Source organism: Haemaphysalis longicornis, unplaced genomic scaffold (assembly GCF_048455015.1).
Source record: "Haemaphysalis longicornis isolate Haplotype H1 unplaced genomic scaffold, Haemaphysalis longicornis Haplotype H1 scaffold_2, whole genome shotgun sequence".
NCBI classification, from domain to species: Eukaryota; Metazoa; Arthropoda; class Arachnida; order Ixodida; family Ixodidae; genus Haemaphysalis; species Haemaphysalis longicornis.
The window spans coordinates 146,870,621-146,896,855 of record NW_027526295.1 but is presented as its reverse complement, the minus strand read 5'-3'; the positions used below and the strand labels follow the sequence as shown (position 1 = coordinate 146,896,855).

General features: G+C 48.7%; 1 protein-coding gene across 1 annotated transcript in view; it reads left to right on the top strand.

The window, feature by feature from the left end:
- Positions 1-26,235, top strand: part of LOC144169287 (peroxisomal ATPase PEX1-like) — a 156,216-nt gene that overhangs the window by 114,392 nt on the left and 15,589 nt on the right. Inside the window, exons 18-21 of the mRNA XM_077698364.1 lie at positions 20,044-20,212; positions 20,980-21,134; positions 21,810-21,988; positions 23,258-23,385. Of these exons, the coding sequence (XP_077554490.1) occupies positions 20,044-20,212; positions 20,980-21,134; positions 21,810-21,988; positions 23,258-23,333 (579 nt within the window). The 3' untranslated portion in view covers positions 23,334-23,385. The remainder of the gene's footprint in view (positions 1-20,043; positions 20,213-20,979; positions 21,135-21,809; positions 21,989-23,257; positions 23,386-26,235) is intronic.

The following is a 26,235-nucleotide window of genomic DNA, read 5'->3' as shown; positions in this document are numbered from 1 at the left end:
TTTTCACACCTTGCTTTAACTGTGTTTTCAAAGAGAACTGGAATAATCTAATACCTTTTAGGATCCATTGGTCCATTTGCTTTGGAAATATTGTTCGACGGCGCGTTAGGTTACCGGGTACACAAAATTATGGAAGACACACGAATGAAACGGACAGATCGAACGCAACTATGAACTGATTTATTGCAACCAGAACACTATTTACATGGGAACCAAAACACGGAAATGAGTACAGGATGCAGTAGAATGCTGTAAAACTTCGGCAGTCGTTCTTTGATTTACACTAGTTGCACAACGTAATATACAGTTGGAAAATAAATTAAACTGTATTAAATCCATGTGACATCAAAGGTAAATTTAATACAACATTTAAAGAGGGATTTACTGGGTTTGTGAGAAAATATGCAATTCATCTTCGCCTATGGTTCACCAGCAATCAGCTTTACAAGCGGAAAACTTTTGGCGAGAAATGTTTTCCTGAAAGCTTCAGTAGATTCTCTCAAGAGCTATTAACGTCGCCAGCCCAGGTGGCAAGAAGCAGCCTCAATAGCTTTTTTAAGAACATTTCGCAAAGCTCATGACAGGGTACGGGTCCTTGTTGCTGGCGCACCACATCAGCGGACAGTCTGCGAGGTGTGGGAATACGGTGTTTGAAAGGAGCTTACAAATTTGCCCGCTGTGTCGAACTGCCTGTACAGCGCGATTCCCCTCGAACTTCTTCCCTTGTTCACGAAATTCGTCGCAGCGTTTTTGCAGTTTTTGTAGTTTTTCGTTTAGTCTGTTTTCTTTCATATTAAGGCGGCGGGCATTTCTCTTGGTGTTATCGAAAAGCCTGTCAGATCGAACGAAGTCTGGCATTCTCGAGTCTCAAAATTACGTTGGCCGCATGGTTGCATGTCCGTGAGAGAGTACAGGATTGGGTCTAACCTCTTTCGGTGAGTGCGGTTGACCTCTTTCTTCATTATCCGTTAGGCCCAGAATTGAACGCTCAATCGTTCCATGTTCTGCAACCATTGTGCTCACTTGCCCTTGATTGCGTACTTGAGATGCCGACGCACACGCCTCGAGCAGCGGCCGAACAAGCGCCCTCCTCCTTTTCGGGCTTTCCGGCAGCACGTACGTTGGGTACGGCGGAAATCTTGTCGACACAGCTGTTGGGAGCAACAACTTGCCCTACAATCCCACCGTGTAGTCATCCTCTTTGAAGTGCAGCGAGCAAACTACCGATCTGGAGCTTGGCTTCCGTTGGCTGCCCTTGTTGATCCCTTGACGGGAGATATTGTGCGGCCAGGCGTCTCGGAGTCGTTCTTTGGAGGGAACTCGTGGCAGCAGACGCCCGGGGTTTTCGAGGAATTCGACTTGCAGCGCGGCACGCAGCAGTTTTGGGCATTTCATAACGAGGAGCACACTCGTACGATATATTGCACGAGCAGTGCGCGGAATTCGGCGAAACGAATAGCTCAAAGCGCTCACGCGTGCTTCAACAATCCCGCCGCTGCTGCTCTTCGCGCCCAAGCCGGAGTCTGCGCCGATACGTGGCACCCCACCGCGAGTACAAGCGGCAACCGTAAACTTCGCTTCCATGACCTCACCCGTCGCCGACGCGCGATGCTGCGAGCCGCATTCATCCTTCCAACCGTGTTGCTTGCCCGCGTTAATTCCGATTCCACCCTCCCGAAGTTAACATGTACAGATTATTAAAACTGGAAGCTGAGCTAATTCGGTTCCGTTCATAATGAAAAATGACAAGCAGCGTAAATGCTATACAACATAGAATCACGCAAAAATACACAAGTTATCACTGCCAAGAAGTTCTTATTAAATCTATTAATATCCACGCAAGCGGCCTATCAGACTTCACAGGTAAGATTTCGCACATACGGGAAACTCCACCGCACATGCTAAATCAAACCACGATTCAAACGAAATACGGAAAGAAGAAAGCAAACCACAAACACATTACCGATAGCACACAGGTGTTTCCCTCAGGCAAAGCAGCGCATCTACGTACGCCGCGCATCGTACACAGCGCATCTAAGCATTTTATGTCCCTGTTTAACGAGTAAATATCCGGTTTACTAATAAATGTGACCTTCTGCAATTTCTCAGCATTTGGGGACATTTGGCTGGGATTAAAATTACCGTGCCTGAATTCAAACATGAGACTGCCCTGGGGCTGCTGAGCCTGTGTTTGGCAAGGTTAAAACACGGCCGTTTTAGAATTGTCCTTCAGTTAGCATGATGCATGGTGCATGGGAGCAGTAATGGAGTTTTATATTCCAACACAAACGCGCTGCTGTGTTTAAAGCGAATTAGCATTGTAACATGCTGCACAGTCATATTCCCGAACATCGCGGGAACTGGGTTGCGGGAGCGGCCGCATCGCACTCGTCTTTTTAAACCGCGAACACGAATTACCGTCATCAAACAGATGAAATTCTTAGGCATTGAAGATATATCTTTGCCGTAAATTGTGGTGTCATTATTTTCCAGATACATGTGTTAGAACGCGAGTAAACGACGTTTAAAGGGGCGATGATCGTCGATATTCCGTAGGCGCTCCGAAGCGAGGGCCGCGGGAGCCGTCACCGATGTGTGGCGCCCCCGCCGAAAGTAGCGGCGGCAACTGACAACTCCGCTGTCACGCGCCTGCCCATTGGCGGCGCGTGAATGGGCAGGCCGGACCTAGTTTCCATCGAGCGGCCGTGCACCCACGGTCGCTTTTTAATTAAGCGCCTCACGAGATCAGTACGTGGGGGCATTCGCAGAAACTGCCGTCGATGCGGATTCGACAGTGCTACGGCGGCTCTGCTCTGTGATATCCCTCCGACGGTCACGTGGTCAGCTTTGTTCACACAAAATCCACAAAATCCACCGTTTCACGGCACTCGCTGAAACCGAAACTGCGACTGGCCGCATTTAAAATCCCTCTAATTAAACAACCGTCGCACTCTGAAGCAAATGAGGTTTCTACAGGTTATAAGTAGGTCACTAGCTACTTATCGCAACGAAAAAAACAAGATGCTAAATTTTTGTGTCAGTGCCCCTTTAAAGGAGCCATGAAGAGAAAATACAACGTCGTTTAATTTGAAAGAACTAGGATTCAGTATCTCACTCAGCTCCATTACAGCCACAAAAGTTGTTTTTTAACGAAAAAAAAAAGCAAGAAGTATTTAAAAACCTTCAAATTTTGCGCCACATTGACGTGTTATGAGCAGAATGACGTCATACGGGCCAACAATAAAACATAATTTTCAGTGCGTTAACTGCACGGTAGCATTCAAGTGATGCGGTCAAATGGAACTAGAGGCCCCATTACAGACGTCTAGTCATGTGTCGTCGCGACAGGTCAGTTAGGCGGCCGCCAATCGCACAAACAAGGTTCTGTGACGTCATAGAAAAGTTGCGGGAAATTGGCTAGGGGGTCGTGACTGCTTCACACGTTTTCTTTCATATCTCCGTTATTTGTTCGTAGATTGCAATGATATTGGTATCATTGTCACCGGGACTAAGCAGTCTTTCTAATTAACCCAACTTGTATTTTGTTTTCATGGCTCCTTTAACTTAGGCCGGGCGGCTGAACCGAGAGACCCAGACGGACGGACGGACGGACAGAGAGACAGAACAAAATTTCCGTCCGTGTTCAAGTATTCCAAGAAAGACAATCGTCCTTAAAAAGGTGCAATGATTGCAAAAGTTCTGTGGCGGAAAAGAATGAGTCCGCCCGTCTAATCTCTCTTTCGAGAGACGGCATTTCGCGGTTACCATTTATTCCTCAGCGCTGTGTCAAGCCGAACCGACAGTTCAAAGCACTCTTCCCGATTTGTTATTACTTCCCTCTCTCTACTTCTCCTTCTGTCTGAGGCGATAACGAAGAAAAAAATAATCGCGAAAGAAAGTCAGCTAAGCAGAGAGTGAATATGCGGGAAAGCGCGTGCGAAGTTGCTTTCTGTCGGCCGCTTTACGTGCCTCGCACCCATACACAGCCTGCTTTTATTCCTTCCGAAATCGGGCATTTTGCGGAAAATTGGCAAAAGGCCTCAATGAGAGGGGAAAAAATGGCGAGCTCACCCGAGAAAGGACTAGTGCGGGCTCCTTCGTTTTTCGCGGGAAGGAAAATCCGTCTCGCCGGCCGCCGAGCTTATAGGGAGCGGTACTATTTGTATGCCCGCTTTTGTTCGAAGAAAGGCAGTTGGTTGGGGGCCGGAAGAGAAGAAAAAGACGGAGAGGAATGTTTAAAACGGGGCACTTGGTGTCTTTTTTTTTTTTGAGAGAGGGAGAGAGAGTCGCGCACAAAAAGTGTCATCATCCGCCCTGAATGTGCGCTGCGTGTGCGTCTTTCGCGGAAGGTCTGCTGTTGTGCCCTGTCCGAGGCGCCCGTCGGGCTGCGGATTATAACGGTATATGCAAAAACGCTGCCCTGCTCCTGCCAACCTGGCTGGGTGCCTACCTTCGCGAGAAAGAAAGAAAGAAAAGGTATCATGTCGTGAGAGAGAGTGGTGCGTGGCCGTGTCACCTGCGGGATTAGGCTTATGGAAGTTGCCGTCTCTTTCTGTGTTTGCGTCTTCTGAAAGGCGGTGGGGGTGCCTTCAGGTGCGCTGCTCGTTCCGAAGCGGATTTCTTTTATTTGTTTCTTCAATTCTGTTCCGCTCGCGTTATTCACGTTCCTTTCATGCTGCCTTAGGGAGCCTTATGGATGATTGGGCCGCCCTATTTCTTGTTGAAAAAACAAAATAAAAAGACAATCGGAGCGAGTGCAGTTGAAGTAAGGTGTTTTGGAGTCCTTAGCCAGCGATCGTCTCACGTCGTTCGATGTGCTCCGCCGTCTGTTTCCGGCGTTCTAGGTATCGCTCTCTTCGTGCCCTTTGTTCGCCTTAAATCGGCTCTGGGCGCGCACCTCCGTTCTTTAATCAGTTGGACACCGCTGCCGTTAAAGAGTCTGCTTGACTCGCTTTCCCCCTCTCGAGACGGTGCGGTTTTCTCTGTGGCTTATAAGCGTGCGCGCCTGCGGCCGGCCTGCTGTTGTACTGTCTTTTAATTCGAGTTACGTGCTCGTTTGTTTGCTCTGCTCTCTGGCTTTATTTTCGCGGGAAGTTCAGGCGAGCGGGTCGTGGGGTATCGGTCGTTGTGGTTACTGGTGGTTCTTGAGTTGCACCGCGCATTATCTGGTGCGTTTTTCTTTTGCACGTAACTTCTTGCCGTTTTGGACTAATAGGCAGTTTTAGCATATCGTTGCCGTGTTTGCGTTACCGTTTACCGTGTTACTGGAAGCCGGAGTTTCCGTTTTTACCGCTGAAAACGGTAAGGCACGTTTTAGCGCACCGTTTGCGGTTTGCGTATTCCGGCCGCCGGGGTGCAGGGAGCGACCATTGATGAATTAGTCTAAGAGCAAACCACGCATAATTTTGTTGCTCATGTCTATTTGCTTTCGTTTAAAGTAGCTAGAATATTTCACTTTTCGGGTGAAGCGTTCGCAATAACTAGTTGTTTTGAGAATACTGTAGCCATCACTTGTAGAGCTTTAAAGAAAACATGTTGGTGGCGCCATCTACTGAGTAAAGTTAGAATCAAGGCAAAATAGAATTTGCCCCCGCGCTAAATATTTCGTCAAGAAGTGAGTAAAATATAGCGTAGTAATTACTTAATAACCTACACTACCTTGGCCAGCACAATTTTGGAGCTCTAAAAGCACTTTGCAAGCTCAGAAACTTATCGGAAATATTTCAGGCGGGCAAGGCTTAGCACGAGTAGGGACGGCCATTTTGCTCGCGCATCTGAGAAAAAATGGTCGTTTGTCGCTTTCCTGAGCATTATTTAACTAGAAACACCGAATAAACAGCATCAAGTAAGATTACTTTTATCGGCTGTACCAAGCATAAAGCGCCGAGCGCACTGCATTTGCTGTAATCAATACGCGACGGTACACTTCGTCTGCTCAGGAAGCTCGCTGGCGACGGTAAAGCCTGTGCCGGTAAGTTACCGGTCACGGTAAGTCTCGCGCATGCGCAGTCGACTCCCGCAAACGCGGTAAACGGTAACGTAAACACGGTAACGCTATGCTAAAACTCTACGCACGCAGCCGTACGCAAACAGTTAGCGAACGCTATTTCTTTGCGTCGTTCGCACTGCGCATGCGCCGCGTACGCTAAGCCGCATCTGCGTTTAGCGGACGGAAGACGAGCGGACGCTATTTCAGCAAAATAGCGTGCGTGCGCGAGGCCGTGGATGAAGCATCCACGGTTCCGCTCTTTTGTGGACAGTAATTTGCTTCCGATGACGAAGTTCTTTGATCCTGTGTTTTTAAATGCGCCGAGGGGTTAGAACTTAGCACGTCGCCATCGCGCAGCTCTGTATCGTCATGACATCACTGAGTGTCCGAACGAAGCTTTGTAGCCAGGCCAGCGACCGAAGCTGTGCGTGTGTGTGTGTGTGTTGTGGACGCGTTCGCTCCGCGTTGAAACGCGACGTTGTGCTTCTGCGTGTGGGCAGTGCTTCCCATGCTCAGGATTATCTTTCTCGAGCGACGTACGACTCAACCTCGCATCGGGTATGCGCAGTGTTTCGTGGATAAAAGCCTTCTCGGCTTGCGCGTCATAGTTAGGTGACTTGCTGTGCATCCCCTCAAACCGCGCGCGAGGTAAGTGCCGAATTTACGACGGGCAGGAGGAGGCAACCGATCGCCTGTCAATCGCGGTTCAGACTTGCAACGCATGTCGTGACGTTGTGTTCGTTCGAAACGCATCTCTGAATTGTTTTTAAGTTGAATAAAATGTATGCCTCAAATCCGGGAATTCGGTTCAGGGCGTTCTGTGCTATTACACGAAGGAAGTCGGGGCTTCAATGCTTTCTGAATGGAACGTACTCAGGTAAGAGAGTATTCATGCGTGTTATGGCCGTGTTGCATTTAATACTAACGGGAAAGCGCTTGTTTACACTTGTTTGGATAATCGTAAAATGTCCAAGCACCGGCACTCCGCTGGCAGATCAGCCAGCGGGTCCTTTCGCAAAACATTCTTCAGATGGCGCCGTAAGCATTGGCGTTTCGCTACGCAAAACTGATGAAATGCTCTACTAAAACTCCTCTCTCGGTGTTTACGTAGCGTGACGCCCGTACGCAAAGGCGACAAATGCTATACTAAGACTCTCTATTGCTGTCGGGTACAGCGGAAAGCACCACTTTAGCACGCCCATAGCGTTAGCGGGCACGCTAACCGTCGCGTAACGAGGCGCTATCCGTTTGCCATTGCGGCGCGCAAACGTTAACGTCACAGCTAAAACGCTATACTAAAAACTATTTTAGTCTCTCTCTCTCTCTCTCTCTCTCTCTCTCTCTCTCTCTCTCTCTCTCTCTCCTCTCTCTCTCTCTCCTCTCTCTCTCTCCTCTCTCTCTCTCTCTCTCTCTCTCTCTCTCTCTCTTCTCTCTCTCTCTCTCTCTCTCTCTCTCTCTCTCTCTCTCTCTCTCTCTCTCTCTCTCTCTCTCTCTCTCTCTCTCTCTCTCTCTCTCTCTCTCTCTTTCAAGGCGTGTCCGCACTCTGAGACGCTTAAAAGGGCTGAAAAGCCTCTGAACGCACCGAAATTTCGGCTGAGATGCTCACCGTAGCGGCACATGCATGAGGGAAAAAAATTCCTCGGGGTACTTAAAGGGGCCATACAAACACAAGTTTGGCTCATTCGAAAGATTGCCTCGTTAGAATCATACTGATGCCATGACACCTCTGTTAACGCACACTTAGCTCAATATAAGCTATATAATTAGGGGAACAAAGGAATGGCCATGCGACCCCGCTGGCTCATTCCCTGCAACAGAACCCATGATGTCATATCAGCCAGCTCTGCGATTGGCTGAGGCTGGCAGAAGCGAACGCAAATTAGGGTGCGCTTATAAGCTTGCCGAACGAGCTGCTTGCGCCTAAATGTAGTGCATATTCATCTTGCAGCAGTGAGAATGGTGGGGTAAACAATGAAAGTTACGAAAATACACGTAAACATAGAAGCATTGATGCGCACTGCTGTTGGTACTGGGCGCACTATGCAGCGCGTGCATGCCCGCATACTCGGTTGGCCTTCAGCTTCTGTGGAGGCGGTGGCGCTGCAGCGTGGGTACACACAGAACACAAATAAGCCGGAATGGGAGTAAATGGCTTGTGTCATAACTCAGTACCAATTCGGAGTTTTCAAAACTCCTTCCAATGGGAGTTTCGCCTTACTCCCATTATTTCGGCAGTTTTTTCAGTAGCATATGGGAGTTTCATTTTACTGCCACTACAATGGGAGTTTGCAGGGGTACCATTGGGAGTGTATTGTTTCCTCCAACTGGGAGTTTTCAGGGGGCGCATTGGGAGCAGTGTTGACCTGCATTCGAGGTTTTTTTTTTGTGTGTGTTTTTGTGCGCTTCATATATATGCGCTGCAGTGGAATTTATTACTGCATTTGGGAGTTCTTAATAAGGGCACAGGCCGCATTTTTATTTTTTGGTGGGGACCACGTAATTTCTAGTCTTTTTCCGCTTCAAACGTTGAATGGCGAAACGTGAAAAGTTTGTTTTCTGCACAGTCAATTTATTGCATAAATATTACATGAATACGATATACGTGTGAACACGTTAATAAGACAATAAAAACACTGAATCAACAAAACACCTACATCGAGAACACAAGGTATCTTGGTAAGAACTTTATCTACAACACTCCTCAACAAAAAAAAAATTAAGCCATTTGCAAACAACGAGGTCAGCATGTCGTCGGTGCGCTGTTTGCTTGCACGTGCCTCCCAAACGCTGACGTTGCCGCACCCCCTGGCACGTTCTTCTGGAAGCCACAGCAGCACATTCATTAGAGGGATAGCAAAACGCTTTAAATCTGCGGTAACAAATACATAAGCATATTGGGCATCTGACCTGAAAAAAAGAAAAGAAACGGCACTGTAAAGACGCTGAACTTGTCACTCTTGTGTCCAACTTTCCGTAATGTCTGAATGTTTGTTTAAAGCTACGCAAAATTGCACTTCTGTCCGAGACACCTGCGCTCACTAGTTCGTCAAAACGAAGTGTTCTGCTGTTCAAAAAGGTGCGCGACCCTTGTGGCGACCAACTTCTCAAAATGCTTCCTTTCCCTCTTTTCCTTGCGTGTAGTGTTCTGGGAACGAGCTTCAGGTTTTATCCCCCGCACTGCCCCTATCTCCCCTCAGCGAAAGTTACGGAAAAATTTCGGTCGGTGTGACGCCTGCGCGTGCCCCCCTTCAAAAAAAAAAATAATAAGCAGTCCTCTGTCGACTCTACAGAATGCTCCCTCGAATGGCGTTTGCTGGTTATAGTTACACGCGCCTAGCGTACGGAGAGCTCCCACGGGGCCCCGACCTTCTCCCTTTCCAGTGAAAGCAATTAATCGCCGGCGGCACGCGGCAGTCACCCTCCTCGTAGCAGGCGCGGTTGGCACCACACCTATTTCTCAAGAAAAGCGGCAGCCCTGCGACGTTTGACCGGCCAACTTCACCCTCGCTTGCCAGTAAGCCACAGACACAGCCTAACAAAAACACCTAACAGCCGTCCAGAGTTCGGACAGTTTTCATTCTGCTTGCGAGTGTGAATGAGTGAGTGTTCTGCTCGAGACCCGCGCAAATACGCATTGCTTTCACACTGTTCGGCCTCCCCAATGACGTTCCGGGCATGGTGCCGTCTTTCACGCACAACGCTCACCTCCAGTGGCGGAGAATCGCCCGTGCAGTGGCGCGGGAAACACGTTGAGTTTATTTGACGCTAGAAGGGGCACAAGTCTCCCAAAATGTTGCGTACAATAAAAAACGTGAAAATCTTACCTTCAACCACCTCGCAGAGGCACAACCGCGTTGTTTTTAACGAGCCACTCTCAGTGATCACTGCATTTAGGCCTCGCGTCGGCTCGCTGGCGTATTCCGTCGGCTCGAAGGTCGGTGACACGGAGGCGACGTTGCAGTCCGTCGCACGTCAGTCCAGGCTGGTTCCACAATGTTCGCAACGAGCTTCGGTTGTTGGGAAGCACTTCACATCCGTTCGTCCGGCCTCAAGTTCACACTGGCAATAAATTTTCGGGGACGCTGGAGCTCGCACGACAGACGACACCAACTGGCAGCCATTTTGTAAGGACGCGTAGAGGAGGAAGGGTTGAAGGAGGAGGAGAAGGAAATGGAGGTGGCGTGGGAGTTTTTAATACTCCCATTAGGACAAACGCAGTAATCACAGCCAGATACTGCGTTTTGTGAAGAGGTACAACCGTGGTAAATGCGCTTATTTACGACGGCTTGTGGCCCCCGGTGTTAACTGGCAGTTTTTCCACCATCATACTACCACACGTGGGAGCAGGCCGTCTGTCGTGAGGAGTTTAAAAGACGTATTCCAGCCAAGAAACTCCCATTCAGGCTAACTTGTGTTTTGTGTGTAGTGATTCTGCGACTATACTGCAGTGAGTGCGACGTCGGCACTTACCCTGGTATTCTGAATCCTACTTCCTCCACTCGAGCCTCCAATGGAGGGGATCCTTGAAATCAATTGCGCCATGCATAAGCATTGCGGAATCCTCCCCTCAGCCGAGTGGAGGGAGCAAATGGAGGGGAGGAGGGACTCGAAATACGGCACGTAGACTCGCCGACGAGAGAGAGAGAGCTCGAATAAACTTCTTTATTAGCGAAAAAAAAAAAAAGAAATTGTGGAGTGGTCTCCATTTCAGGACCCCGTTCGTGGTGCCAGCTGCGGCGGCATGTAGCCAGAAGAAACGCTTTAGCGCTCTCAGCTCGTGGGATTATGCTTGGTACCCTCTGGTACTTTTTTTTTTCTCCCTGTCCCAGAAGTTTGTGCATTCTTTGGGGCATGTATAGCATAGCACAGGCGCCCGCTTATATGGCGGATCCTGTCATTTTCCGCAATAGAACTGTCAAATAGCCGATAGTCTATTTGCATCCGAAAACCTAAAGAAAACCTGAACAAAAGCAAAGTAGATACAAAAAAAAAAGTGTCTCCTCCGTCGTTTTTCACGGACCTCCTTTCTGTGCTAACGATTACCTTACGGCCGTCGCGGAGCTTTGAGGCGCAAAAGGAATAGCGACATGTGGAACGCACCATGGGGACGCAACAAGGGAACATAACATGTGGAGCTTGATGCTATATATAGCATAGCACCATGTATGCGCTATGCATGGGAGGAGTTTCTTTTTCGAAATGAGCGATTAATCCACAAACCGGAACTGTGACGAGAAAAACTTGGCACCGTTCCCCTAGAAAAGAGGTTGCAACGAAATAAATCATATATATAACGTCCGAGGAACTTGTACAAAGGTCGTATTTTGTATAAAAAGTGAGCCAAATCCTGTTGTGGCAGGGCCGAAATATGCCAAATCCATTTGCCCAGCGGGAGTGTGCTTTTGGCCTAATTGTTCGGACTGTTTCATGTCGTAAGTTTTTTTTACTTTTCGGAACTGGTTTGTATAGGTCCGGGTGGCAATTAATTGATCTTCGAAAGATCTGTCCCCAGACGTCGATGACAAAGTAAGCAGAAGAAGTGAACGAAATGAAACTGAGAGATGTGAAACAATCATTGCATCCCGTCTCCCCCGTCCCTACGGAGTAAATCCGGTTATTTTTGTTCTTTTGTTCTCCTTTATTTACCATTTGATAACTTAACTAAATAGCCGCCGCTTACAATCCCTGGACATTCCCTCCCCCCTTTGGGTACGGACCATTTCATTAATGTGAACATGTAACCACCCTTCTTGTGAAGCGTTTTGAAAATTCATGGCAAGACAATGAAGAGCTTGCTTACTTCGTGAGTGTCTTCAGGCGTGCCCAAGAGAATGATTCCGCGGAACAATTCGAAGAGAGCTACTTAGGCTGCGAATAAGATTCACCTGCTCTTCATGTATCTATATGTAGTTTTAGTCAGTAAAGCACTTCTCTGGGGCTAGTTGGTTCATTTCAGACTTAGGTTAGATTAATGCGCTGCTTAGTTAATGCGTTAATGCGTTGCGCTTTCTTGGTCGTGTTGTGTTTTTATTCATCTGCGTCGGTGTATCGTAAGCCTAAGCAGCGCATTAATCTAACCTAAGCATAGTTCAGTGTTCTTGAAGCCCTCTTGCGTATACGTTTAATGGCTTTTCCGCCAAAACTCCATCGTACCATTCTTGAAAGTCAATTTCAATAAAGTTTTCGTAAGAATGCCGCATTAAATCCAGTGTTTCAATCAATAGGAGCCAAATACGAAGTTATCATCTTAATATTGGTCAACTCCGCCGCGTAATTTTTAATTGCTTGTGGCCGTGAACTTCCTGTAGCTGACATGTTGTAGTTAGGTCCGGTAAGAAACTTGCGCGTTTTCTCAAATTCTGTTTAGGTGGGTTTGACTCATCCACACACACGCACACACACGCGCACGCACACGCGCACGCGCGCGCATAGCACTATACAGTAAACCTCCGTTATAACGAAGTCAGCGGGACGGAGAAAAATTTCGTTATGAGCGGTATTTCGATATAAGCGACAACGCCACAAAAGCTAAAGCATTTGTGCTTTAATTGCACCACAACTGTAAGGAATCAAAACACAATGTATTCGGTGAAGGAAAGCTTTATTCAGGTGCCAAAAAGGTAGCCGGCTTTGGCTGTTTCAAGTTCTTGCCGGGCGCGAGCAACCCCTGCTCCAGTTTAACAAAGCATTGCATGAGGCTGTGGTCGCCGCCCATGAAAGTGGCAGTGGATGGGGTCAATTGGGCGTCACGGAATTCCGTGTGGGCGTCACGGAACACTACGCGAGTTTCGCGCTGGAAAGCGCCGCGAATGCCGTGCATGGCTCGAGTGTGAGGTTGGGTTTGTTGCGCTCAAAAAACCTTATTAACTGCTCATTTTGTGTGCACAGCGAAATCATGAAAACTGACCGGTTTTGCACTCGGGGCTTTGCTCGATCTCTGGAAATTTTTTTCCGAGATGTGCAACAGTGAAGTTTGCAAAACAAGAGTTTTTCGGCGCCCCTTTGTTAACGGCACTGCTAATTCTACCGTTCGAGTGTCGGTGTTCGCGCAGCGTTGCGTCCAAGCCATTGATCAATGTCTATAGTTCATCTCACAAGCTAGCTGCAGCACTGTGGAGGCTACATTGTTATCAATAGTGCGCCCACTGAGGGCGCCTAATCCGCCGTGAAGGGGGTCCTGAAAGGACACTCCCTTCTCCCCTCTCGGCAAGTGGCACCGCACGGCCCCGGCGCCTTTTGTCGCTTCCTTGGCGGTGAGTTAGGCGCCTTGAGGGGGACAACAATGTAGCCTCCACAGTGCTGCAGCTAGCTTCTGAGATGAACTATAGGAACAAAATTCAATGACGCTACCACGCATTCGGGCCGTTGTCTAAAGTCTGATGGCGCGAATCGAGCATGACCGGCTCGAGAAATTCGTCGGGGAAACACTAGCTTGCGTTGACCCGCCATGTTGGAAGCATGACTCGCTGCTGGGTCGCCGCCGCCACTTCGCTCGAAGTGGGTCAGGCTCTTCGTGCACTTCGAGTAATGCGGCCTGAAATGCACGCGTTGTGGTTGGGATCAGAATAAATTTCCAATAAAGCGATATTTCGAGTAAAGCGATTTCGTTATAACGAGGGATTACTGTATATGCTCCACATCTTACGTTAACGAACCATGGCATCCAGTGACCACGGCGCCATGTTCCACTCCCGTCTTCGTCGCCCGGTATAGCAATGTTCGCCCCGAAGTTGACGGCGCTGTCGCAAAAAACGGATAATTGGGCAAAGGTAGCGGGCGTCTGTATAGGCCTTTTACAGAGGAAACTTCCGTAATCAGCGCGAAGCGCTCAGACGACGTTCGTCGAGGCAGCCCTCTTTTTCAGGCAAGAAGGTCGCCCACAGATTGTGGCGCCTCTTTCGCGATACGTAAGCTCACCGCAAATCCTTGTTGGTGCCTGTGGCCCCCGCACGTACTTGTCGGCTTTCGCACGGCTTTTGCGGTGCCCGCGTTCAGCGCTCCGCAGTATATAGGCGCGCTCCTTTTTATCCGCTCCCGAGATCGGGAGGCAGGAGCCGCAGAGTTATTCGTTCGCGCACAATGCGGTGCCGAACCCCTAATTCCGTTCCGGGATTTGTTTTGCGTCCCTTCTTGTTCCCAATCTCTCCTCCGAACAGCGCGTTTCATCCACACTTTGCCGCGCAGGTTCATTCGTACGAATCTTCCTCGCTGGCGTCCTTTATTCATTGGCCTCCTCTGCTGTTTTTTCTTTGTTCTGCCTCCGCATTCACTCGAACCTTTGTCGCTCTTTAAGCCATTTTTTTTTCCTGTGCGTTTCATTTTGTATGCAGAGACACTGGGTATGGATTGAGGGGGCCTGGATTTTGTTTGGGCTTTAATGCCTTTATCGGTGCTGCGCACCGGTGCTTATTTAATCCGCCGCCAACCGTTCCTTATTTTGCGGCGGACCGAGACAGTTGGGGGGGCGTTTTGAACGGTAGTTGAGTTATTTTATTTCACGCTCGCTCTTTGTGTGTGTCCCGATGACGTACGGCCTAGAACTACGACAAACCCCTGGTGTTGTAGTCAGTTTAAAATGTTTTTGGATCGCCGTGTAAGGGGAATTGCTTGTCGCCGAGCGTAACCGGCCGCTGGCTTCTCGGAGGAGCATGCAAATGTTTTAACAGCAGGGCTGTTTAAGCGTTTAGTTCCGCCGTAGAACGTCACCAGAAAACTCAGCCCAGCCGATCGCACGTGAGCGTGCGCCTCGTGAGGAGCGCCTGGCATCGTCCAGGCTTGAGCCACGTGAGGAGCTCGCAAAAATACAAAAAAAATACCGAACGCACGTTAGCGTGCGCTTCGTGAAGAGCGGCCGGCATCGTCCAAGCTTGAGCCATGTGAGGAGCTCGCAAAAATAAATACCGAACGCACGTTAGCGTGCGCCTCGTGAGGAGCGGCTGGCATCGGCCAGCTTGGCCTTCGAGAACACTCCGCCCAGCGTACGTGGCATGCTCCTCTACTCGCCAGTTCGCGTGCGTTCGCTCCTGAAGTGGGGAACGCAGACGTCGAGTTCGCGAAGGCGGTTGCCGCGGGTTCTAGCGCGTGCTAGCGCGCTCCACGTATATTTGGGAGATTGAAACGCTGCGAGCAAAACGATCCGGGCTAGCCAGTCATGGAGAACGTTCAGCGGCAAGATCGCAAATCCTTGTGAGCTGCAACAGCCGGGTCTTCGACGAAGAGACAGGGACCGCCAGCTCTGCTGTTTCTCTAGCCTTGAATTACAGGGGGACAACTTTTTGTGGCTATGGGGGGACGAGGAGCTAATACCTGTGCTACACGGCAACTTTCGTTTGACAGTCGAACTCTCACCTTCAACTACTCCCTATGTACTTACAATGGGGCACTCGATAGACAATTGGTTCAAAGGCCTTCGGAAGGCCTTTGAAACGGCCGTGTAGTACAGGTATAACTGATTGATTGGGCGTTTGACGCGACGACGCTACACAGGCGATGAAGCGCGCCGCGTAGTGGAGGGCTCCGGATTAATTTCGACAGCCTGGGGATCTTTAACGTGCGTCGAAATCTCGAACACACGCGCGTTTTTGCTTTTCGCCTCCACTAGAAAAGCAGCCGCCGCGGCTGGAAATCGAACCCGCGTCCTTAGGCTCAGCAGCACAACGCCATTGCCAGAGCTAACTGCTCTGTGCTACTGCGCCAAAGTTCCCAATAAACTGCTTTCGGTTTCAGTTTCGGCGTGACAGATACGGATTTTATACAGTTCATTTCTTCGCATGAGCTCCGTGGTTGAGTGCGCTGAACCACGATCACCGAACATGCAGGAATATTGGCGTCTCTTTCCCCACGCTTCATTTGTTTGTAAACGCAAGCCAACGCTTTGACTGAAGAACTTAGGCCGACCGTGGTCTGTTCAGAAGTGAAGTGAATTGTGTCAGCCTTGCAGTTTTGACGGCATGCACTGATTTGTAAACTCTTCTGGAGTTCAAAACTTGGAAGCACCACCGACATGTGTAGCGTACGTACATAGCGCAGGTAGAGCAGCTCGCACACACGCTCGTTTACGCCGCCTGGCCGGCTAACTGCCCAAATTTCGGAAAACTACGGAGAGTTTCGGTTGCATCAGTCTCACTTGGGCGTACACTTTGCAAACCAGTTGCTTCGTTTGTTTTATCAGCTTTTGCTTCTCAAGCTTCTTAAAACCCCTGTGCGGCGAGTGCAGTGGCGAGCTGCCGAAGGCCGTCGACGAGAACGCCATGTTTTTTTTTTTTTTTTTTTTTCAGGAGAGAACCATTGCGACGCCAGTGGCGACAGCCGTAACAAAAATAAAAACGAAAATCTAAATAATATTGCTCTCTGTTTCATATATTCTGGCTGGTAATTTAGTGGCATTATGAATCCAAGGCTGACGCATGAGAATTATATATTTTTGAGTAGATTAGGTTACAGCCAGCCAATTGAAACACCGGAAATGGCTCGGCTCCCCGAGCCTCCGCACCCCCCCCCCCTCTCTCATTGTCGGCGCGTATGCTCGAAGCAGCCAGAAATGTACTGGTGAACCTGCTCACCAGTAGGCTGCTGGTACTTTGAGAGTCGGTGGCTAGTATTGGTGAGAGGACGAGCAGCGTGAAAGAGTAGAGGTAGAGAAAAATTGGGATATCGGGAGTGAGGGTAATATAGGGGGAGAGAGAAGAGAATGGGGAGAAGAGTGCAGCGAGAAGGGGACGAAGGGTAGGACTGGGAAATTGATGGTGCAGTAGACGGAGGAGTGCGATTGGAGCGGAAAATTGGAGGGGAAGAAGAATCGGTGATGGAATTAGAGGAGGAGAAGGGAATAGGAGTGTAGCGGGAGAAGTGGAGGGATAGTGAGATAGAACGGGTGCGAAGAGGAAGAGGCTGACAAAAGGGGCTCTATCAAGAAGAGGGAGGAGAACGGTGGAGGTGGACAAGTGTGATTGGGAAATGGGGAAGTGAGGGAAGGGAAGAAGGAGAGATGTGGTGGAAGAGGGGCAGTAGTGAAAGGTATTGGAAGGAGGGAGAGGGTATTGGGCTAAGAGAAAGGCGTTGGTGGAGGTAAGGAAGGGAGGAGGAATGAGATAGCAGAGGGTGAAGGAGTGGGAAAGGATAGCCCCAAGGGGGGAGAGCATGGGAAAGGCATGAGGGGGAGAAGGTGGAGGACAGAAAATCGGAGACTGGAGATTGAGGAGGAGAATGGTAGCAGTGAGGTTTAGGGAAAAGAGGGTGAACGAGAGAAGGGGCCAACGAAAAGGGCAAGGGTTGGAGCACGTGGGGTACTGTTGGAAGAGTGGGGAAGAGAAGAGGGGAGGCCGATAGAAGTAGGATTGAGTCTGGGATAGTAGCGGCCTGATGTGAGAGGGGCAGGGGAGTGAACTGGAGGTAGAAAAATGGGAAAGGAAAAGGCGTGAGGCATAGGAGGGGAAGAGATGAGGGTTAGCTGTGTGGCTGGAGCAGCGGGAGTTCCATTTTCTTCCGACATCATTTGCAGTGAAGCAAGTCTATAGTAGACACACAGCCAATTTTTTTCTTCGTGCCTTCGAAGTTAAGAATAATTTGCGGGGCAATAGGAAATGCTCTTCGACTATGGGACCCTCGTCTGCATGTATCTGTTTTTGTGACCATCATTTGTAGGAATTGATAATCTTTCAAAGTTCCAGGCGTTTTCAAACCGCTCCCTCCATTTTTGTTTTGCTTTTAATGCACGAACATGGCGCTACCTCCTTTTGTTTCTTGTATATGTGTTCGTTCTGGGTTTTGTAGCATCCCTGTTGCTGCTCCTTTGTGATGAAATTTTCCATTTTTTTCGGGGGGGGGGGGGGGGGTGTTGTATACCTGCGCTTTACCTTGGAAATGAGGCGTGAAGAAATACGACCTGGCGATTGTAGTGGGGCCTCTAGTGTCATTTGGTCGTATCAGTGGGAGAGGCCTTCGTCCTGCAGTGGACCTGAGCAGGATGATGATGACGACGACGACTTGAATGCTGATGTGCACTTCGCACACTGATAACCATGTTTTTAGTGCTGGCCTCTATTCCGTCACTGTTGTCCACAAGAAGTTACTCTTGCGTGAAATTTGAAAGCCTTTCAATATTTTCTGCATTTTTTGGGAGGGGGGGCTGAAAAAAAGTCTTTCCTGGCGTCAGTTGAGTTGAGTGGCTAACCAAAAACTAGTTCTTTCAAATTGAGCAAAGTTGTATGTTGCCTTCATGGCCTAAAGCCTTCAGAGGCCAACGAATTTCACCTCGACCAAATTTATTTTTGATGTGTAATAAGTACCACCAAAATCAGCTGGGACACGAGTGGTAGCCCCGTGAAACACCTCATTAATCAGCCAGAAGAATTTAAAAAATTGGCCGCGTATGTGCTCCTTTCGTTGCAAATGTCGTCAGAAAACGATAGTCTTTATCGAATTCTGCCAAGTAAATGCCCCCCTTCGCTTTCCCGCTCACTTCTCATGTTGTTTCTCTTGCGTCGCGCTCCTCCCAAGGTAAAGACGCCAAAGGTTTGCTTTAATCATTTTAAATTTCCCGCGTTCCACTGCTCCAAACCGGGTGTCTCGATGGCAACGCTGCCGTACGGTGAAGACGCGCGTGAATCGAGGCGCCCTACTTCAACGTTTATAGAACCGCGTTTCCCTACTCCACGTGCGTTGCAAGCAGAACGTGGAACTTATCTAGTGGAGCCTTTTGTAACTGTTGCCAGTTGATTTCTTAAAATGGCACCAGAAGCTATAGTGGCGCGGGCGACAGCAGGCGACGGCGGATCGAATTTTTGTCTGCAGTTGATGAAGTATTTAATTTCGCAAAAGTCAAGCATGTATGATTTTTTATAAATGAACACTGCAAATATCACTTCTGTATTAATTTGTTGTCTTATATTTGCGTAATGTCTTGTTCTTTTTCAAAATGTTGACAAGTATTAACGTTACACCGGACTTAAACGGGTAGATTTAGCTGTGGCTATATAAGACTATTGCGCAGGCATTGTTTTACTTTCGCCGGGTGGCTGAATCGAGTCACAGACAGACCGACAGACAGACATACAGACAGACCAAAATTTCTGGCTTTAAAGGAGCCATGAAGAGAAAATACAACTTCGTTTAATTTGAAAGAACGAGGATTCAGTATCTCACTCAGCTCCATTAGAGCCACAAAAGATGTTTTTTAACGAAAAAAAAGCAAGAAGTATTTAAAAACTTTCAAATTTTGCGCCACAGTGACGTGTTATGAGCAAGAATGACGTCATACGGGCCAACAATGAAACATAATTTTCAGTGCGTTAACTGCACGTTAGCATTCAACTGATGCGGTCAAATGGAACTAGAGGCCCCATTACAGACGTCCACTCATGTGTCGTCGCGACAGGTCAGTTAGGCGGCCGCCAATCGCACAAACAAGGTTCCGTGACGTCGTAGAAAAGTTGCGGGAAATTGGCTAGGGGGTCGCGACTGCTTCAAACGTTTTCTTTGATATCTCCGTTATTTGTTCGAAGATTGCGATGATATTGGTATCATTGTTATCGGGACTAAGCAGTCTTCCTAATAAACCCAACTTGTATTTTCTCTTCATGGCTCCTTTAAGTAGCCCAAGAAAGACTATCGTCTTTAAAAAGCTCCATCGCAGACGACGCTGCACCTTCCGGCGGATCACGTAAACAGCCATGACGCGCCTGTGACGTACCGGCCGGCCGGGTCTTCTTCCTCTGGCCAGCCACGCAGTTGGAGAACCGGTTGAGCTCTGCTGCGAACGCTTCACCCATGTGCTGTCCCGTGCGCGCGTAGAGCTTGCGCGCAGGCTTGCTTCCGAGCTGCTAACCGTCTGGCCGCTCACTGGACGGCTGCAACGGCACTTCAATGGCCGCGCTCTTCTCGATTTCGGTTTCAAAATCACCGATTTTTGCTGACCGCTTGCGGCGTATTTCAGCTGTTGTATTTTGCATTTTGATTTTTTTTTCAGCAGACTATACGGAAATGGTGTTTTCGAGAGGTCGAAATTTTGAGTGAAGTTGGCTTTAAGTGTTGTGCTTTGTCCCACAACTGTTCAGGAGGAGCGGGCGAGCATCCTGGTCGCACTGAGCCGCAAGGTCCTGCTGGCCGACGACGTGGACCTCGAGTCCATTGCTGCACGGACGGAGCACTTCTCCGGTGCTGACCTCCAGGCACTGCTGTACACTGCACAACTCGAGGTCGTCCACGAGGTCTTTCCCGAGGACGGTATGTGGCGGCAGCTCATGTGATGGGCTTCAATTTGGTTGCACAGATAGAACCAGCCCCGCAAGCAGCCACAATGTTCAGCGGAGCTGTTTTTCTTCCCAGTCAATCAATCTGTCTGCGTGTCTCTGCCCCTCTCCCTCTACCTGGGTAGGTCGAGGCTGAGGTGCGACAAACCATTGGGGAACACAGCTCAGTTCTGGCCGGCCATTTAAGCCGGAGAAATTGGCATTTAGAACTATGAAAAAACTTTGCCCCATTTTGCTATAGTATAGTCCTATTGCCCCACCCAAACCATGAAACCCCTGACCTGCCGGGATGTCATTTCGTACCCAACTAGCATGCAAGCCTCTCTTTGTCAAGCATTTACCAACCGTATGACTTGTTCTCTGTGATTGGTATGGCGAAGCATCTAGTATAAACAACACGTACGGTTCTCGTAAAAGTTGTTTTTGTGTGCAGTGTACTATACTCGACTGTGTATGTTAGCAGTCGGTCGAACGCAGCACCGTGTACATGCAAAGACTGGGAAAAAAAACGAAAAAAAAAAAACAAACGCGGGCCTAGTTAATACTTCACAGTCATAGAACTGCAGCCAAGCACACTCTCACTAGGGATTGCATGAGAAAATTTTGCTCCTTTGATGTCCGGCATCGTATTTATTAAAAAAAGTGTTGCATCGCCCGGATAAACTGTAACGCATCCACGCACGGTTGTTGGTCATGCTGTAAACTGCTTCCTTTTGCTCGGTTGCTTGTGGCTGGGTGCAGAGCGCCAAGGAAATGGCACCAGTCGCCGCCTGGATTGCTCGTGGTCATCGGACGACGCGCCCCTTCTCGGAGACGCCGAGTTTTTCTGCGCCCCATCTGCCCAGCAGGGACCTGCCGAACCCAACCCCAATCAGTCACGCCAGCTGCAACTCGAGGTTGGTGCTGTGCTTAATTCGTCTCGCTGCTTCACTGCGTACGCGGTCATAACTAGCCGCAGTGTCTGAAAGCTCCATAGTTCCTTTGGGATGTGCCAGGTGCTGACGTCGAGAGTGAAGGGCTTGCAGCTTCTTGCAGACAAGTGCAGGAGCCAGGGAGAGAGGGGTTACTCCTTGGCCTGTTGTCTGCCCTCCCTCTCAGCGCTTTCTCACCGGTTGCTCATGGACACACTGAAAGTGGACAGTAGGACAGCGGACTGGCTCCATAAAAGCTGTAGTGGTATTAAAAATATTTTGAAGAAAGATTTTGGTATTGTTATTTTGGGCAGGTTTTTTCCGTTGCTCATGGGCGGCGCGTCGTATTTGCACCACAAAACTACCGAGAAGAGCACGCGAAAATGGAGAAGTATGACAAACATGTTAAGTTGCAGCGTAGCGAGCCAGCAAAGGTGCGTGACTTCACCGTACGATGGTCTCACTTGGGTCGTTTAAACGAGGAAGAGGTTGAACTGGAAGAGGGAGAATGGAAGATTGAGGGAGCGATAGAGGTTCACTCACAGCCGACTTTATTGCTAGAGGCTTGCGTGTCCATTATAGTGCCTGGTTCGGACGGTGCAGTCCGTGCATGCGACGACCACCGAAACGAGGTCGCCCCCCTCTTCCCCTCTCCCTCAGGTGGCCGCCCTGTCGGAGAACCTCCTGGGCGAGGGCCCCTGGCGGCGGCAGCAGCGGCGGCGTTCCCGGCGCGACAGCACGGCCATGGCGCTCAGCATCCACCAGCGACACCTGGAGCAGGCACTGTCCAAGGCGGCCGCCTCCGTCTCTGTCGACGAGAGGAAGAAGTTCGACACCATGTGAGCAGCACGTCTGGGGCCTGTCTCTGTGCTAAGGCATTGGGCGGGTGATGCAGAGCTTCACCGCAGGTGGGGCATCTGGGTAACAGAGTGCGAGGTCCCTGTATTTATGGGAACCTTAGCAGAATGGAGACCAGGAGGTGGGACTAGCAGCAGGGGAAGACGTGATCCGGTGGGGCAATGCGATTAGAAAACTCGGTTGCAGCAGTGGGATTCGAGGAGTAGCGTGAAGCCTATGGACGAAGCCTTCATCTTTCAAATAGTCTGGTTATGACGACGGTGATTAGTTATAATTTCGATATGACTTCACCACGGCCAGTTGGTGACTTAAAGGGACCCAGAAAAGCTTTGTGAAGGTGGCAATCAAATGCATTCAGGTGGTAGAACCCATAACGGGGGATTTTTTTAGCCAAGTTTGACCCACATACGTTCGTTGTACGGATAATTTGCAAATAATTTTTGAAGATCGCCTTCCTCAGCCGATGAGCGCGACGCCACGGCGAGCTAACCGCGGCTGACGCAACGGCGGTCGCGGCTGATGCAACGGCGATCGCGGCTGACGCAACGGCGAGGCGCCCCCCTGATTCGGCCGATCGTCGGCCACCGGCAACGTCACTGCCATCGGCTTCCGGCTGCTCTTCCTCCTTCCTGCGCGATCCCGAGGCAAAGGCGGGTCCGCAGCGATTGACGCGTGCCTAGGCGCAGGAATGTAGCTAGCGGAGAACGGAAGTCGAGCGTCGCGATGTCACATGGCTATTCCCAGTGTTTCCAGCTGCTTTGAAAGAAGCAGAGAGGGAGGAGGAATCGATCGGCAAGGTGGGAGAGGTGTACTTAATTGCTTCTCGCGCAGCTAATACTGAATGTAGATCAATAATTCCAACGGCATTGCATCGCTATATTGGTACTACGCGGCAATACAGGCCTTTTGTAACTTTTACAAAAGGCTTTTCTGGGTCCCTTTAAGCAATGTTTTATGCTGTGTTTGTTGTCGTTTCGAAGACCAAAAGAAAAGGTATACGATGGGACCCTGCTTCAACCAGAGTTCGAGATGTCAGCTTTGTTAACAGCAGTGGAGATAGTACCTAGTTAGGTGGTTATTATATTTGCATGAGCCGGAATAGAAGAGGCTTCCATGAAATAAAAATTCTCTCTCTTTTTCTTTTTTTCAATCGAGAATGCATGTCTGGTTCTACCTCTTGCTGCTTCAAATTTTGTGAATAGAAAATTGTATGCGACGATTTTGCGTTTTTTTTTTTCTCCTTCTTGTAGATACTCGCTCTTTCGATCGGGCACCTCGCTTTCTGAGGTTCGAATGGCGGCTGGGAAGCGTGTCACTCTGGCCTAATAAAAACTTGGAAGCCTTTTAGCTTGGGTGATTTCTCATCTCTCAGCCAATGGTGAGTGTTTGTCTTTGACTGTTCTTGTATATTTTGCATTGACTCATTTGCGAGATTTGAGACGTAAGCTTTTCCAATGTTGCCTCAGTACAATGAAAAAAATTGAGCCTAAACTCTTGTAGGGGTGCCAGATTAGACAAACCTTTGTGCTTTTGTTAGTTTATTTGCAAATGTGAAAAAATTTTGAAAGTCTGATTTCGCTACTTTTGTATTAAGTTTAGTTTTTGTTGGATTTCTTTTTGTTCTATCTTATTCTCGTTTCTAAACTTTTTATTTGTCAGTTTTCGTGTTGACGGGGCTGGATTATCTTTTTGATTTTGGGATTCATTTTGAAATTTTTTTGAATTTTAAAATTCCAATTTTGTTAGTTTTTTTCTTAAATTGTTCCTGAGTTTTCTATTCAGATTTTTCAGTTTAAACATTTTATTTCTCATTAGTTTGTATATTTTTATTTATTATGTGCATGCACGTGTGTGTGTGCGTGCGTGCATGCAAGAGATAGAGGTAGTGAGAGTGTGTGTGTGTGTGTGTAGAGGGAGGGAGGGAGGGGTGCACTTCTTACGGTTAACCCTTTGAGGGTCGAATTTTTTCGCCAAATGGTCGCTTTGGCCCCAGGGTCGATTTTTTTTATTGCTGATTTAAATTCTACGGACGAATCTATATCGAGAAAAAATAATCAAATTTTTTTGGGTGACCGTAAAGTGACAAAAAAATCATTTGTGTTTTTACACACATGTGGTTTATTATGGCGTTACACAAGAAAAATTCTAAATAAAAAAAATTGCGCCCACCTCCCCGCGAGGGGAACCCTGTGTAGATGCGACGCATCGTGGGTAAGGTGCCTTATCGTGGGGTTCACTTGGTGTTTCCGTTTGATTGATTCTGAAATCGCGTGAAACGTGTCGGGAACGCGTATGATTATTATGTTTTATGATTATTATTATGCTTTATTGGCCAATCTTGGTCAATCTCTCTAAGTGGTATGCTTGGGGCTTCGCTGTCGCAACGACCTTTACTCCATCATTGTTGCTGTAAGTGGGAGTTTCTTTTCTTTTATTGCAAGCGTTAATCATTGCCCAATCATGCGTTGTATCAGTAGCTTCTTGACGTAGCTTGAATGAGTCAAGGATATAAGGCGTGTTCGTAGCATTTGATTCTGTCTCGGTTTTGTGGCGCAGTGGGAAGAGCACCATGTACCTCGTGTTCCACCCACAGGCTCGTGGGATCGAAACCGGGCGCCGCTAACTATTATTTTTTTTATAGTGTAGGGGGAGGGGTGTGGACGGACAACGCCGTATGGAGGGACAAGGCGAGTGAATGAGATGCAGTCGCATCTAAAACGAGAGAGCAACAAGCCGGCACCTTTTGAGTGAATCAAAATCAGTTAGACATCAGTTTCGCGGGCACAAAAAGCGTCAAGCGCCCGGAGGACGATAACGAAACCAGCCGCTGCGCGCGCGGCCGGATGCAGGAGCGATAGACGGTGCACCGCTCATAAAATAAAATAAAAAAACGAGAAAAGAGCCTCATCAGTTTCGCAGGCGACCTTGGTCTGTGGCAGGCGCAAGAAGTGAGAGGCGCCCGGGTACTCGGTGGGCGATACCCAGCGCGCCCCCTCGTTAGCAGATGCGCAAGCGATAGCCGGCACGCCGCTGAAGTAAATCATAAAAAAATAAAAAAGAAGAGCCATGGGCGCAAGAAAAAAATTTGAAGTATATTTCCGAAGTGTGGCAGCACATTCCAAGCATGAGACGTTGGCGAAAAAGGCGCGCGTTTTAAAGGTACAAGCGATGCCGTACATGTACGTCATTGACCATTTTGAAAGTGTTTGCCGATGCCGTACATGTACGGCCGTGACCCTCAAAGGGTTAAAGCAGAACTCTGACGCGCACACGTTAGAGAAGAGGTGGACCACCAAAACCTGCATGTAGTAGCTAATAAGTGCAAGACATTAAGAAGTTTCTTGTGCTTTTGTATAGCAACTGGCTCCCCCTGAAAAGATGGTGAATGGCGATCACAGCTACGCTGTATTTCAGGGCCTAGTGGGAAAGAGGTTTAAAATTATATCTGAAACTTTTGTTTTTTAGAATGAATCATCTTTTGTTAGTGCGTGCGCCTTTCGCTTTAGCTTATTTCCCTTTGGGGCCAAAGCAACCACAGTCCTGCAATGCTCATTACTTGCAAATGTGATTACTCTCCCCACCCCTCCACCTTAGGTTGATCACGTGACACAACCTCTGTTTCCCTGATGTTACCTTTCATATGATACTAGCAGTGCATTCACCAAGACTTTCACCGGCAGCGTCACAAGCCAGTCGTCTTGGGTCACTAAATGTGTGAATTCTCGCTTGATTCGTTACAATGTCAAGAACTTCGTGCCTCTTGGGCATAGTCGCAAGATTAGCACTGTGTGAAATAAAGTTCTGGAGGGTAAGTTCCGTGGGGAGTTCATGACTACTGGATTTTTGGAGGGAACCAGTAAATTCTTTGCAAGAAAACTCCTTGCTAATGCTTGTGTGGCACTCTCTGAAACATGACAGCCAACTGGGGCTCTCCTTGAAGTGGCCATATCCTGTCTAAGAATCCAGTGGCGTGTTTTCTGCTGGAGCGCTTGTCCAGTGAGTGGTTTAAACTTCAGCACTTCTTACAGTGAAAAGATCACAGTATGCTCTGCCGTAGCAGCAGCATACACCCCTAATGCTGGCCTAAAATGGTGGCCTAGATGGCCTAAAATGCTTCAATGTCAAGTACTGGCTTGTGCACATTTACAATTCTTAAAGGAGCACTGACACCAATTTTTGGCGTTAATATTACTGCGCAGTTCGCTTCCTTCACTCAACAGAATACCCT